Consider the following 14,591-nt stretch of genomic DNA (forward strand, 5'->3'; position numbering starts at 1 on the left):
AAGACTAATTGAAAACTGTCAATTAATTCATTGTCAATTAACAATCACTAGAAAATAATTTACACTCAGAGCTTATCAGTTATATTAAATCATACTTTTTTTTCCACCCAGGCAATCACCCAACAGCTACTGCCAATATCCAATCACGACTCACCAACTACCAATCAAATCTCGAAACCCAGACCTAATTAGGACGTCAAAATCCAAGTAGCTATTAACTACGAATGTGTGTGTAGTAATTCAAAACTAGCATCAATCAACGGCTTAACACTAACCTCCAATCAGGAATCATCATCAACTACCTATGAGATTACTACCAATCAACAATCAAAAATTGTTACTTAGCACCGATTAGGAATAAACAATTGTCAATCAATTTTTTCAACGATTCAACACCAACGACCAATCAGAATGCATCACCAAACGCCAATCGTTACTCTCCGTCAACTATCAATCAGGACTCACAATCAAACATTAACTAGGACTTACAATCAAACATTAACTAGGACTTACAATCAAACATTAACTAGGATTCACAATCAAAGATTAACTAGGACTCACAATCAAACATTAACTAGGAATCACAATCAAAGATTAACTAGGACTCACAATCAAACATTAACTAGGACTCACAATCAAGCATTAACTAAGACTCCCAATCAATTAACTAGGACTCACAATCAAACATTAACTAGGAATCACAATCAAAGATTAACTAGGACTCACAATCAAACATTAACTAAGACTCCCAATCAATTAACTAGGACTCACAATCAAACATTAACTAAGACTCCCAATCATTAACTAGGACTCACAATCAAACATTAACTAGAGCTCCCCACCAATCACCAGTTTCAATTTATTCCATCCACCAATCACGACTCACTAACCATAGTTCACGGGCCAATCACAGCCCACAACCAAACATCTGAATACCTCAACATCAGGTAATTATCAATTAACAGTAAAAACGCGCTATCAATCAGGACTTAGCAATACCCTCCAATCAGGATACGTCAGCAGCTCAGCATTATCACTAACAATCAGGTAGGACACCATCATTTAACAAATACCAATCAGAATGCATCACCAAACACCAATCGTTACTCACTATCAACACCAATCAGGACTCGCCATCAACAACCAATCAGGACTCACCATCAACAACCAATCAGGACTCACCACCAACAACCAATCAGGAGTCACCATCAACAACCAATCAGGACTCGCCATCAACAACCAATCAGGACTCACCATCAACAACCAATCAGGACTCACCATCAACAACCAATCAAGACTCGCCATCAACAACCAATCAGGACTCACCATCAACAACCCATTAGGAGTCACCATCAACAACCAATCAGGACTCACCATCAACAACCAATTAGGAGTCACCATCAACAACCAATCAGGACTCACCATCAACAACCAATCAGGAGTCGTATGCTAACGACAAATCCATTATAAACAAACAATACAAGCGAGACACTGTAGTAATTTCGAGGAGCCTCCCCCCCTACCCCCCCCCCTACCCCCCTACCCCCCCCCCCTACCCCACCTTCCTTTCTCTCCCCACATTAGCTCCCCCTTCCCCCCTTCCCCTTGTTCACCCCCAGCCCTCCCCCTATACATGGTCACCCTCCCCCTGCACCCCCAGCCTCCCCCTATACATGGTCACCCTCCCCCTGCACCCCCCAGCAGCCTCCCCCTATACATGGTCACCCTCCCCCTGCACCCCTAGCCTCCACCTATACATGGTCACCCTCCCCCTGCACCCCCAGCCTCCCCCTATACATGGTCACCGTTCCCCTGCTTCTCCCGAAGTTGTCACCCCTCAACACCACCTTAACACAAGATGACCCCTCCCTTTCACCCTACTTTCTCCCCCCTCCCCCCTCCACCTCATACAAACCTTCACTCCCCCCCACAAGCCCTCCCGTCAAGTCTTCCCCTCATCCCCCCGTCAACTGGGCGTAAACTGAGAACCAACTCAGCGTCAACTCCCAGATGGGCGGCCCTTCTGTCCCCTTCTCAACAGCGTCTTGTATTTGCACTGGAGCTGCTTTAATTGAATCTTGGCGTTTGGTCGAATATATTACGTCTCTCCTACACAATGCCCGAGACGACTCCCCTGGCTGACGGGGGTGACATACTGGCCCAGGTGGGGAGGGGAGGTGGGGAGGGGGGAGAGACGGCTGGGGTAAGGGGGGTCAGCCAAGGGGAAGTTATTTCTAAAGGTTTAAGGGAAGTGAGCAGACCTGGGAATAGGTAAAGGGTAATGGGGAAGAGGGTAAGGAGGGAGATGGGGGAATAATGAGGGGAAGAGGGGTGAAAAGAGATGGGGGATAAATTAGGGGGGGCACTAATGGTTCCTGTTCTTACCTGTTACAATGGGCGTCTTGGGTGGGGTGGAGCGTGAGATCTTGATAAGAGAAAACACGAGAGTGGGACTGTATTGTGGTGACACTGGAGCACCAGGAGTGTACTCCCCTAGTTGTGCTTGCGGGGGTTGAGCTCTGGCTCTTTGGTCCCGCCTCTCAACTGTCAATCAAGAGGTGTACATGTTACTGAGCCTATTGGGCTCTATCATATCTACACTTGAAACTGTGTATGGAGTCAGCCTCCACCACATCGCTTCCTAATGCATTCCATTTGTCAACCACTCTGACACTAAAATTGTTCTTTCTAATATCTCTGTGGCTCATTTGGGCACTCAGTTTCCACCTGTGTCCCCTAGTGCGTGTGCCTCTTGTGTTAAATAACCTGTCTTTATCAACCCTGTCGATTCCCTTGAGAATCTTGAATGTGGTGATCATGTCCCCCCTAACTCTTCTGTCTTCCAACGAAGTAAGGGTTAATTCCCGTAGTCTCTCCTCGTAGCTCATACCTCTCAGCTCGGGTACTAGTCTGGTGGCAAACCTTTGAACCTTTTCCAGTTTAGTCTTATGCTTGACTAGATATGGACTCCATGCTGGAGCCACATACTCCAGGATTGGTCTGACATATGTGGTATATAATGTTCTGAATGAATGTGCACCTGAGCTCAGCATTCCACTTCAACTGATTTTTCAGGCATCCCTGTTTACAGAAGTTGTAGCTGACGTGTGGAAAAAGGCTAACATAGTTCCAATCTACAAAAGTGGAAGCAGGGAAGACCCCCTTAATTATCGACCGCTTATGTGTACCTTCTGTGTAAGTGTTGGAACTATCCACTCCCTAATGATTCTCTCTTTCAGATTCCTGTAGCTACCTTTCCCTTGTCGTGTAGATGCCTTCTGGTCTCCTCTCTTCCTTTCCCATCTTCAGTACCTTACCAATGCGGGGAATGAATTACAGCATGAATTTGTTGGACTAATCCTAAAGTCTGTCTAGCCTCTCCTGTAACTTTCTGCAGTCCTCTTCAGTTTTCTCATTCCTCAGCAGCTTGGCGTCATCGTAAACATTGATATCTCTTGACTCGCTCCCTCAGGCAGGTTGTTCACATAAATTAGGAACAGCAGTGGTCCCAGGAGAGAGCCTTGTGGGACCCCCACTTGTTACATTCCTGCAGCTTGGAAACTTCTTTTTCACTGTACCTCTGCTTTCTGCCCTTCAGGTACTCCCTTACCCAGTTCAGTATTTTCCCAGTTATCCCAGCCTAGTTCTCCATCTTGTACAACTGTTTTTCGGTTGGAACATTATCAAATGCTTTTTGACAATCTCGGAAAATACAGTCTACCCAGCCTTCTTTTTCCTGTCTTATTTTAGTAATCTTTTCATAGACCTCAGTTAAGTTTGTCAGGCACGACTTACCTTCACTAAATCACATGGTTGTTCCTCTCCAGATGCACCATCATTCTCCACCTAATTACTTTCTCAAGCACTTTACACAATACTTCTCCATCACATCTGTCTGTAATTCAGCGCCTCCTGTCTATCCCCCTTCTTTAATATTGGGACTACATTTGCCTTTTTTCAGATTTCTGGGTGACTTCCTGTCTTTTGCGTTTTATTGAAAAATGCTAAATAATGGGTGAGCAAACAGTTGTGGAGCCTCATTTAGCAGCCATGGGATTACATCTGGCTACATTAATTGTTCCATATCTAGTTCCCACAGGCGTGTTCTTACCTCTTCTTCAGTGCTGACACTAGAGTGCCAGGAGAGAACAGTGGCACTCGAACACCTAAACAGTGTGGGCGATGGTGCCACGTGAGGGGGGGGGGGGGGTAAAGTGGCACTTAAGCACCAATAGAACGAGCACCAATGGCAGGAAAGTGTTACACCAATTAAAGTACCTCAGCCTCTCACCTTCACTACGGCCTCTCACCTTCACTACGGCCTCTCACCTTCACTACGGCCTCTCACCTTCACTACTGCCTCTCACCTTCACTACTGCCTCTCACCTTCACTACTGCCTCTCACCTTCACTACGGCCTCTCACCTTCACTACTGCCTCTCACCTTCACTACTGCCTCTCACCTTCACTACTGCCTCTCACCTTCACTACGGCCTCTCACCTTCACTACTGCCTCTCACCTTCACTACTGCCTCTCACCTTCACTACTGCCTCTCACCTTCACTACTGCCTCTCACCTTCACTACTGCCTCTCACCTTCACCACAGCAGGGGGTGTGTTCTCCCCCCCCCCCCGGGCTCCGTGGTACAGGGGTATAACATGAACACAACACCAAGGAACTAAGGAGTATGATGAGTGACGAAAAGGTCGATGCTTTACGGGAAATGTGCCGCGTCAATCTCCTCCTTCCATCTCGAGTGACGTCTTCCATCACAGATTGAATAAATTGAAAGGTAAAAGGCAGGCCTGAGACAACGCCTGGTTAATTAGGGTAGTCCGGGCCTGGTTAATGGTCTACTGGTGCCGGGGATCCTGCCGCCTTAACCTCCGGCTCTTCTCCTGCTCTTCTCTTGCTCTTCCTGCACCTGATGCAGCTGTTCCTCTTGCTGTTCCTGCACCTGATGCAGCTGTTCCTCCTGCTGTTCCTGCACCTGATGCAGCTGTTCCTCTTGCTGTTCCTGCACCTGATGCAGCTGTTCCTCCTGTTGTTCCTGCACCTGATGCAGCTGTTCCTCCTGCTGTTCCTGCACCTGATGCATCTGTTCCTTCTGTGACTGCTGCTGTTGCTGCTGCTGCTTATGCTGCTTCTGCCGTTGTTATTTCTGCATCTGCGCATGCTGTTCTGGCTTCTGTTGCTTATACTGCTTCTGCTGTTGTTGCTTCTGCTTCTGTTAATGCTTTTGATGTCTCTGCTTCTGCTGTTATTGCTTCTGCTGTTGCTGCTGTTGTTCTCGCTGATGGTGACAGTGTTCTTACAGCAACTATCATTGGAGTTGGTTCCTTATCTCTTGGTCATTCTATCACTCTTTCTCCCAATATTCAACTCTTAATATTTCACAGATTCCGTACCTCCACTCGCCCGCTAACTTCCTTCTCATAACCCACACTTGCGCACTCTGAGGCGGGACCAAAGAGGCGAACCTCAACCCCAGCAAGCACAACTAGGTGAGTACTTCTCGTCTACTACACCTTCTCTCTACTTCCTCGACACGCTGTTGATCTACTCACACTGCCTTCTCACCCTCTTATAAATAGATTTTGACGTGTCTGAACAAAATACAATGTGGATGGTCTGAACAAAATACAATGTGGATGGTCTGAACAAAATACAATGTGGATGGTCTGAACAAAATACAATGTGGATGGTCTGAACAAAATACAATGTGGATGGGTCTGAACAAAATACAATATGGATGGTCTGAACAAAATACAATGTGGATGGGTGTGAACAAAATACAATGTGGATGGGTCTGAACAAAATACAATATGGATGGTCTGAACAAAATACAATGTGGATGGTCTGAACAAAATACAATATGGATGGGTCTGAATAATATACAATGCGGATGGTTCTGAGCCAAACCCAATGTGGATGGTTTTGAAACAAGTAATCAAACGAAGAGGTAATCATCTATAGTGAATTGCATCAAATCATTTTATTGCAAGTTACAAGTGATAAAGAACAGGTCAAATATAAATATAATGATAATAGACAAATATATTAAACTTGGGTAAGACTAAATTAAGTAACCATCAACCTAAAACCTGGTTGACGCGTCCACATCTTAATGATGTCTTCTCTACCAAACAACCAATTTTCTTTAAAAATATGCACGCCCCCCCCCCCAAAGGTAATCGTCAGTCAGTTAAATAGATGTCAGTTGGGCAAAGAATCATGATAGACTTGGGACAGGGTGGAAATTATAGGAAGCTTGTTCTTCAAGTCTGTGATAACTGGAAAGAGTTATCAGTTGGACCGGCATACAGGAATATCGTCATCACTGTACAAACCAAAGAAGATGAAATCCTCTGTACCATGGTAGCCGCCTCCCTCCCTACAATGGTAGCCGCCTCCCTCCCTACAATGGTAGCAGCCTCCCTCCCTACAATGGTAGCCGCCTCCCTCCCTACAATGGTAGCCGCCTCCCTCCCTACAATGGTAGCCGCCTCCCTCCCTACAATGGTAGCAGCCTCCCTCCCTACAATGGTAGCCGCCTCCCTCCCTACAATGGTAGCCGCCTCCCTCCCTACAATGGTAGCCGCCTCCCTCCCCACAATGGTAGCCGCCTCCCTCCCTACAATGGTAGCCGCCTCCCTCCCTACAATGGTAGCAGCCTCCCTCCCTACAATGGTAGCAGCCTCCCTCCCTACAATGGTAGCCGCCTCCCTCCCTACAATGGTAGCCGCCTCCCTCCCTACAATGGTAGCCGCCGCCCTCCCTACAATGGTAGCAGCCTCCCTCCCTACAATGGTAGCAGCCTCCCTCCCTACAATGGTAGCAGCCTCCCTCCCTACAATGGTAGCAGCCGCCCTCCCTACAATGGTAGCCGCCTCCCTCCCTACAATGGTAGCAGCCTCCCTCCCCACAATGGTAGCAGCCTCCCTCCCTACAATGGTAGCAGCCTCCCTCCCTACAATGGTAGCCGCCTCCCTCCCTACAATGGTAGCCGCCTCCCTCCCTACAATGGTAGCCGCCTCCCTCCCCACAATGGTAGCCGCCTCCCTCCCTACAATGGTAGCCGCCTCCCTCACCACAATAGTCGCAGCCACCTTCCCCACAATGGTAGCTGGGGTCCCTCCGCACAATGGTAGCTGGGGTCCCTCCCCACAATGGTAGCTGGGGTCCCTCCCCACAATGGTAGCTGGGGTCCCTCCCCACAATGGTAGCTGGGGTCCCTCCCTACAATGGTAGCTGGGGTCCCTCCGCACAATGGTAGCTGGGGTCCCTCCCCACAATGGTAGCTGGGGTCCCTCCGCACAATGGTAGCTGGGGTCCCTCCCCACAATGGTAGCTGGGGTCCCTCCCCACAATGGTAGCTGGGGTCCCTCCCTACAATGATAGTTGGGGTCCCTCCCCACAATGGTAGCTGGGGTCCCTCCCTACAATGGTAGCTGGGGTCCCTCCCTACAATGGTAGCTGGGGTCCCTCCCTACAATGGTAGCTGGGGTCCCTCCGCACAATGGTAGCTGGGGTCCCTCCCCACAATGGTAGCTGGGGTCCCTCCGCACAATGGTAGCTGGGGTCCCTCCCCACAATGGTAGCTATGGGTCCCTCCGCACAATGGTAGCTGGGGTTCCTCCCTACAATGATAGCTGGGGTTCCTCCCTACAGTGGTAGCTGGGGGTCACTAGCGCCTCCCAGCCATAAACAATGGCCGGGGTCCAGCAAGGGAAGGTGGCAAAGTCCCGCCACAAATACCATTATTACTCCTTCCTGCTTATTTGAACCTCCAATTAGAGAGAAAAATAAGAGGCCCAAGTTAACCCGTTAGGGCAGAACCAGTCGTTGAGGACTGTGAAGATCGGGCAGAACCAGTCGTTGAGGACTGTGAAGATCGGGCAGAACCAGTCGTTGAGGACTGTGAAGATCGGGCAGAACCAGTCGTTGAGGACTGTGAAGACCGCCGGGCGCGCTAAAACTGTCGCTAAGAGCCCATGATGGCTTAATTAACCCAGACCCCCGAGGTAGTTTAAGCTGAGGCCAGCCTCAAATAGTCGCCCTCCAGCAGCGTGACAACCTCCTCCCGCCCTCACACACCCGCGGGGGAGGGGGAGGGGGGTGGGGGTAGTAGGTGAGGTGGAGGCATGTATTCGTACTTACCTATCCGTGTGTACGGGGGAGCGAGATCTAACTCTGTATGTCCCGCCTACCTGCCTTGTATCTACTGCGTTTTAATTTAAGTATCCTGATTTTCAAATGCTTTGTCTAATCTGGCCTTAAAGTTGTGGATGGACAAGCACACGCACCAGCCCCACACCCCATCACGATGGTACGAGCACTCCAGACCCACTGTCCATTACTTTGGGATAAGGACACCCATTATACCGCATCACGAGATGGGTGGGGGGGGGGGGGCAAGGACACTCAACATTCACCATTATGTTGTGACAAGAACACCCAACATACCTAATACGAGGGGGCAAGAATACCCAACAAACCTCCCCCACATCTCGAGTGGGCATGAACACTCAACATAACCCATCACAAGGGGGACAAGGACAAGCAATATACCCCATAACGAGTGGATAAGGACATTCTACACTCTAATCACGAGAGGGCAAGGAGATTCAGCGTACCCCATCAAGAGGGGACATGGACCCCCTCCACGCCCCCCATCAAGAGGGGCCACGGAACCCTCCCCCCTCTACGCCCCCATCAAGAGGAGAAACGGACCCCCTCCACGCCCCCATAATGAGGGGCCACGGACCCCTCCCCCCTCCACGCCCCCATCAAGAGGGGCCACGGACCCCCTCCACGCCCCCATCAAGAGGGGCCACGGACCCCCTCCACGCCCCCACCATGAGAGAACAAGGAGCCACCGCAAGAGGACAAGGGCGCCTCCTTTCCAATGACCATCTCCCCAGACTGCCTCAATAATCTCAATTAACACCTTGTCAAGATCAAACGTGGTTTCGTCTACGGTGATAGGCTGAGGTCCTCCGTCTGCGGTAGGACACACGGCGCCACCTTCCCTCGGGCTTCTCCCGCCCGTCGACACCCTCCGCACAAGTTCCCGGCTTTGATTCCTCTCTGTTCTTTTGGTGGACTTCTCTGCCGCCCCTAATGTTAAGAACAACTAGGTAATCAGAGCACTAACTGCCTATTCACCGGTAAATTAGGTTATAACATTAGTCTATGAAGGAAATGTTGGCCTCGGAGGATATCGCAGCACTCTGAACCGCCTCGCTCCTTCACATCCCGTGAAAGTGTTTTCACCCCATTTTCGAGTACACGCTGATTACGAGTGACTGAAATCAGTTGAAAAGCGAAACATCAACATTTCCCTTCAACTGTCCTTCTTTATGGGGAGGGTTGATGAGATGGATGGGGGAGGGATGGTAGGGTGGGAGGGAGAGGTGGCTGGAAGGGGGATGAATTAAGAGAGAAGTGCAGCTTACTTGGGGACTTGGTTGGCAGTCTGATTAAATTACTCACCTTGTAGAGTGAGGGGGAGTATTTGCCCCCCTCACCGCCACCTGGTAGAGGGGAGTATTCCCCTCTGCACCCCACCCCTTTGAAGAGTGAAGGGAACATAGCCCAATTCTACGCTCCCAATTTGTGGAGTGAAGGTTGTGTTCAGATCTTTAATGTCACTATTATGAAGAGTGGTAACGCATTCTGCGCTCCACAACAACCACCTTGAACTGCAGTGCAGCAGCCCACCTACACCACACACTTGCGTTCCCTCACGCCGCCTCCGTCACGCTGACGCCGGGGATCAACACCCACTCGGAGTGAAGGAGATCGAGAACAGAGTGACCAAGTACACCAGCTTTTCAATTTATTGATAACAAAAATTGTCCTCCAGGAAAATATCCAACCACTTGGGCTGGGCGGTAGAGCGACGGTCTCGCTTCATGCAGGTCGGCGTTCAGTTTCCGACCGTCCAAGTGGATGGATACCATTCCTTCTTCCTTACCTTGATCCCTTCGTAGTGATATATTGCAGTAATGGTTTGGAGTTTTTTCTGATAGTTCTCTTCCCTTCAGGACAATACGACAATCATGGCACCAAGGGCGTCCACGGCTCATTACCTTGCGACTTCTCCAGGTGTTCCACGACGCCCACTGTGACCTCACACCAGCTTACAGGAGGTGGTAAGGCAATATGGCTACCACTCTACCACCTGGTCAATATGACACTCTCTACCACCTGGCCAATATGACACTCTCTACCACCTGGCCAATATGACACTCTCTATCACCTGGTCAATATGACACTCTCTATCACCTGGTCAATATGACACTCTACCACCTGGCCAATATGACACTCTCTACCACCTGGCCAATATGACACTCTCTACCACCTGGCCAATATGACACTCTCTACCACCTGGCCAATATGGCCCCCTTCCTCCCGTCCCGCCCTGGCCCACCCCTGCCCTCCCTGGCCCACCCCTGCTCTCCCTGGCCCGTCCCGGTCCGCCCCGGCCCGTCCCGGTCCACCCCGGCCCGCCCTGGCCCGCCCTGGCCCGCCCTGGCCCGCCCAGGCCCACCGGCGGCCCTCAGCGCGAGAGAGGGCCAGACTGGGGTTATTAGCTCAGTCATGTTGACTTCGCGCCGCACAGGATTTGGCGCGTCAGCAGCCGGAATTAGACAAATACACAGGTCGCTTTTGTGGCGAGAGTGATGGTGAGGGGGGGAAAGTGGGGGGGATTGAGTCCGTGGGTGATGGGAGTGAGACGGGTGGTATGCGCAAGCGTGCAAGCAAAACCGTATGTTTGATACGAGAACAAATATCAATGATGGTGATGATGATGAGGGACAGGTGACGGGTGAGGCAGGCGCGTCGTGCCACGTCCCAAAACGTCATCAAACTATCAACACACTGGAGGGTAAGTGTGTCGCTCATACAGCGATCAGTGAGGTTATGGCTGTTGGTGGTATCCAACCTCCGAATTCGGCATCAAGTCAGCCAAGATATTAATAGCTGCTTACTCACATGTTTACTAAGACTCGGGAAAACCTAAAGAAGCAAACAAAAGCCTCGTCTGTTGTATCGCATTAAAATGTTATCATACTGGACCGTAAATTCTTTTAGGGTTTGCTAGTATGACCTTCAGGGCTCGCTAGTATGAGGCTAAGGGCTAGCTAGTATGACCCCTCAGGACTCTCTAGTGTCTCCCCAGTGTGCAACACTACTATGACCTCTCAGAGTTTGAATGTGTGATCTGTCAGTGCTCACTAGTATGACCCTTCAGCTCTCACTAGTATGACCACTCTAGGCTCGTGAGAATGACCTCTCAGGGCTCTTTTGTACAAACCCTCAGGGTTCACTAATATCATCTCTGAGGGCTCGCTAGTATCACCTCTTTGGGCTCTCTAGTATGAGCCCTTCACGAAAAAAAAACAAAGAAAACCTGAAAAGCTGCCTCAGTAATCACTCTAGCTGCCTCCCCTCTACCCCCTTTGGTGGCCGCCGCAACTGTTACACCGGTACACCATCACACACCCACCCACTACCGAACTACCGCCCACCCCCACCCACCCACTACCCTCCACCCCCACCAACTGATCTAACCCCTCCCGAACCCCCACCAACTGCTCCACATCCCCCGGGGACTCCCACTCTTTTCAGAGGCGCGTCCGACCGTCCGTTTTTTGTAGGGCGTAGGTCACCATCTCCGGGTTTTGCAGTCATCTGGTGCCCATCTCGGGTCATAATGGGCTTTTGTACACTAACACAAGCTCTCGCCTGAGGGAAAAAAGTGAGGATGGAGTGGAAGAGAGGCGGCGATGGAGGCGCTTGAAGGACGGACGGAAGGAGGCTGAGTGAAGGAGGTGGTGGTGGGGGGTCGGGGCAGCAGTCCTCACCACCCACTGGACTTGTTGGACCTCCTTCATTACATTGTTTATTAAAGTGTACCTCGAAAGGCGAGTTTATTGGTCAGCGTCACTCATCCTGTGAGTGAACACACGCGACCATGAGCAGAAGGTTCAGTATATCACCGAACAGGAAGAAAACCCGCTGGGTTGCTCATCCTGTCATTTGTACCCAGACACAAGCTGCGACTAAACAGCCTCAAATGAAAAGTTTATTATAGAATAAGATTAATTTTTACCGACCCCTAAACTTACGTTATCTTGCCGGTGGTAAGTTTGGGAATCTTTTAGGAACAATTTCTATATCTGGGAAATGCTACATGTGTATTAGATAACATGTTGTCTAGGGCGAGGATTTGTCAATGATTTATAACAATCAAAACTCCTAATTAGCCATATAAGAAGGAAAAATGACAGTGAATAACCAGGTGACTAGGTTACGAAAAAGGGGAAGCGATGTAGTGTTCAGTACTGAGCCTGAAAAGCTCCCAGATATAGATGAGGAACCAGCCTCTGACGAAAGTCTATTAAATTTTGAGGTAACAGCAGCGGAAGGATACAGCTAGCATCACTAGATGTGACTAAAGCTATTGGGCCGGATAGACTATCAAGGATCTTAGAAGAAGCGGCACAGGCCTCTCTGCATATCTCTAGCACTAATCTTTAATGAGTCATTTACACAGGGGAAATTGCCCTGATAGTGGAAGTCAAATGTGGTGTAAATCTACAAGAAAGGGGATAGAGAAGAGACACTTAACTACAGACCAATGTCACTCTCAAGCAAGGGCACTTGAAAGAATTTGAAGGTTAAGATTAGTTGCACGCGAAGAAAGAATTAGGTATGTAAACAAACATCAACATGGCTTTAGAGAGTTGAAATCCTGCCTGGCGTACCTCCTGGGGTTTTATGATAAAGTAACGAAAATAATGCAAGACAGAGAACGATGCGCAGATTGCGTATTTCTAGACAGTCAAAAAGCCTTTGATACAGTGCCACACAGGAGGTTACTATACCTTCTATAGCATATGCCATATTGGCAAACATCCAGTTATCCATCAGAAACTTGGACAATGATCCCAGCCAAACGATGTTTGCATCCTTTGTGAGACCCATTATTGAGTATGCTGCTCCGGGTATGGAATCCCGATCCAATGAAACACAAAATAAAACTTGAAAAGGTAGAAAAATGATGCAAGAAGGAACATTCCTGAGCTAAGGGGACTGAACTACGAAAAAAAGGACTGAGTGAACTGTACCTCACTACACTGGAGAAAAGAAGGAAAATATAACATTCTCACTTCACTAAAAATAATGACATTATAGCGGCGTAGAAGATATTAAAGGGGGGATTGACAGAGTAGATATAGAAGCAATGGTCACATTCAGGGCAAATAGAATGAGAGCATACAATTGGAAACGGGAAACACAGACGAGTCACACTGATGTCAGAAAGAACTTTTCATTTTAAGAGTCGTAAATGAGTCGACCGGACTATAGACGAGGGAGTTGTCGAAGCTAATTCGATCCGCAGTTTTAAATGCAAATTTGACAAGTAGTGAAAAGAATCACTGCGTTTAACTAATGATGGTCAAAAGGCGGGGCTTAAGGGCAGACGTTCGACCCATGCAAGCATAACTAAATAGTGTACAAGTGAGTTTGTGGTCTGTGAGGAGGTATAGGGGGTGGTGGGGGGTTGGTGGGGGTCGTGGTGTATACAGATAGTTGGGGGTCGGTGTGAGTAGAGATATATAATTCTAGGGGGTAGTTCGGGTCAGTGGGGGTGCATACGGGGTGGTTGGAGAGTAGGTGGGATGGGGGTGGAGGGTGATGATGTAAACTGGTATTTGGGGTAATTCGGGTGTATACGGGGGTGGTAGAGTGGTCAGTGGTGGTAATGGTGAACTTTTGTGGTTGAGGGTTTGGGGGGGGGGGGGTAATGGATGTATATGGTATGGGTATGGGTGGGGGTATGGGTGGGGGTATGGGTGGGGGTATGGGTGTATACGGTGGGAGTAAGGATGTTGCGCGTGAAGGTGGTCGGGAGTAGTGGGGAAAAATAAGGATACGTGATTATGTGACAAGAAATTTAGGGAGGAGTGTGGGGTATAAGGGAAGGGTGGGGCTGCATGGGGAAGGCTGAGGTTATGAACGAGGGGGGGAGGGAGCTGTGAGGGAGGGGAGGGGAGGGGACGTGGTGTGAGGGAGGTGTGGTTGTGAGGGATGGGTGTAGATGGGAGGAGATGTAGAGGAGGGGGTGGGAGTAGAGGCCGGCGGTACTGTCTGTAAGATCATTCAAATCCTTCACTATCTCGAATTTCCGCCTGGAAAACTTTAGATGATCTGAGGCCGGCTATCATGTCTCAGCCTCCCCCCCCCACCCCCTCCCTCCCTCCTTCCTGTCAGTCATCGCCATGCCTCCTCCTTGTCAGTAGCTCCGCCACTCCCTGCTTCCCTCCACTCAATGACCCCCCTCCTTCCCTACTCCATATCAGTGAATCCCCCCTTCCCCCAGCCCGTCCTCCTAACATTTCCCTACGTCAAGAAACTGTCGAACTAAAGTGACAGAAGAGGTTGGCCGTTTTAAAACGATCCAACCTACTCATTAAAAACTCCCCAGACTCCAAACAGAACGCCTTGAAGGAAACCAACGTCGTCTATGCCTTCACATGCCCGCTTGGGGACTGTAGGCCTCAAAGAACTCAGTGTAT

General features: G+C 49.6%; 1 protein-coding gene across 1 annotated transcript; it reads left to right on the plus strand.

The window, feature by feature from the left end:
- Window positions 1-1,081: 1,081 nt before the first annotated feature.
- LOC138350105 (sericin-2-like) lies at window positions 1,082-1,453 on the plus strand. The gene has a single exon (XM_069300398.1). It carries the CDS (start codon window positions 1,082-1,084, stop codon window positions 1,451-1,453), a length of 372 nt encoding a protein of 123 aa, XP_069156499.1.
- Window positions 1,454-14,591: the final 13,138 nt, after the last annotated feature.

The sequence above is a fragment of the Procambarus clarkii genome, chromosome 44 (assembly GCF_040958095.1).
Source record: "Procambarus clarkii isolate CNS0578487 chromosome 44, FALCON_Pclarkii_2.0, whole genome shotgun sequence".
Classification (NCBI taxonomy): domain Eukaryota; kingdom Metazoa; phylum Arthropoda; class Malacostraca; order Decapoda; family Cambaridae; genus Procambarus; species Procambarus clarkii.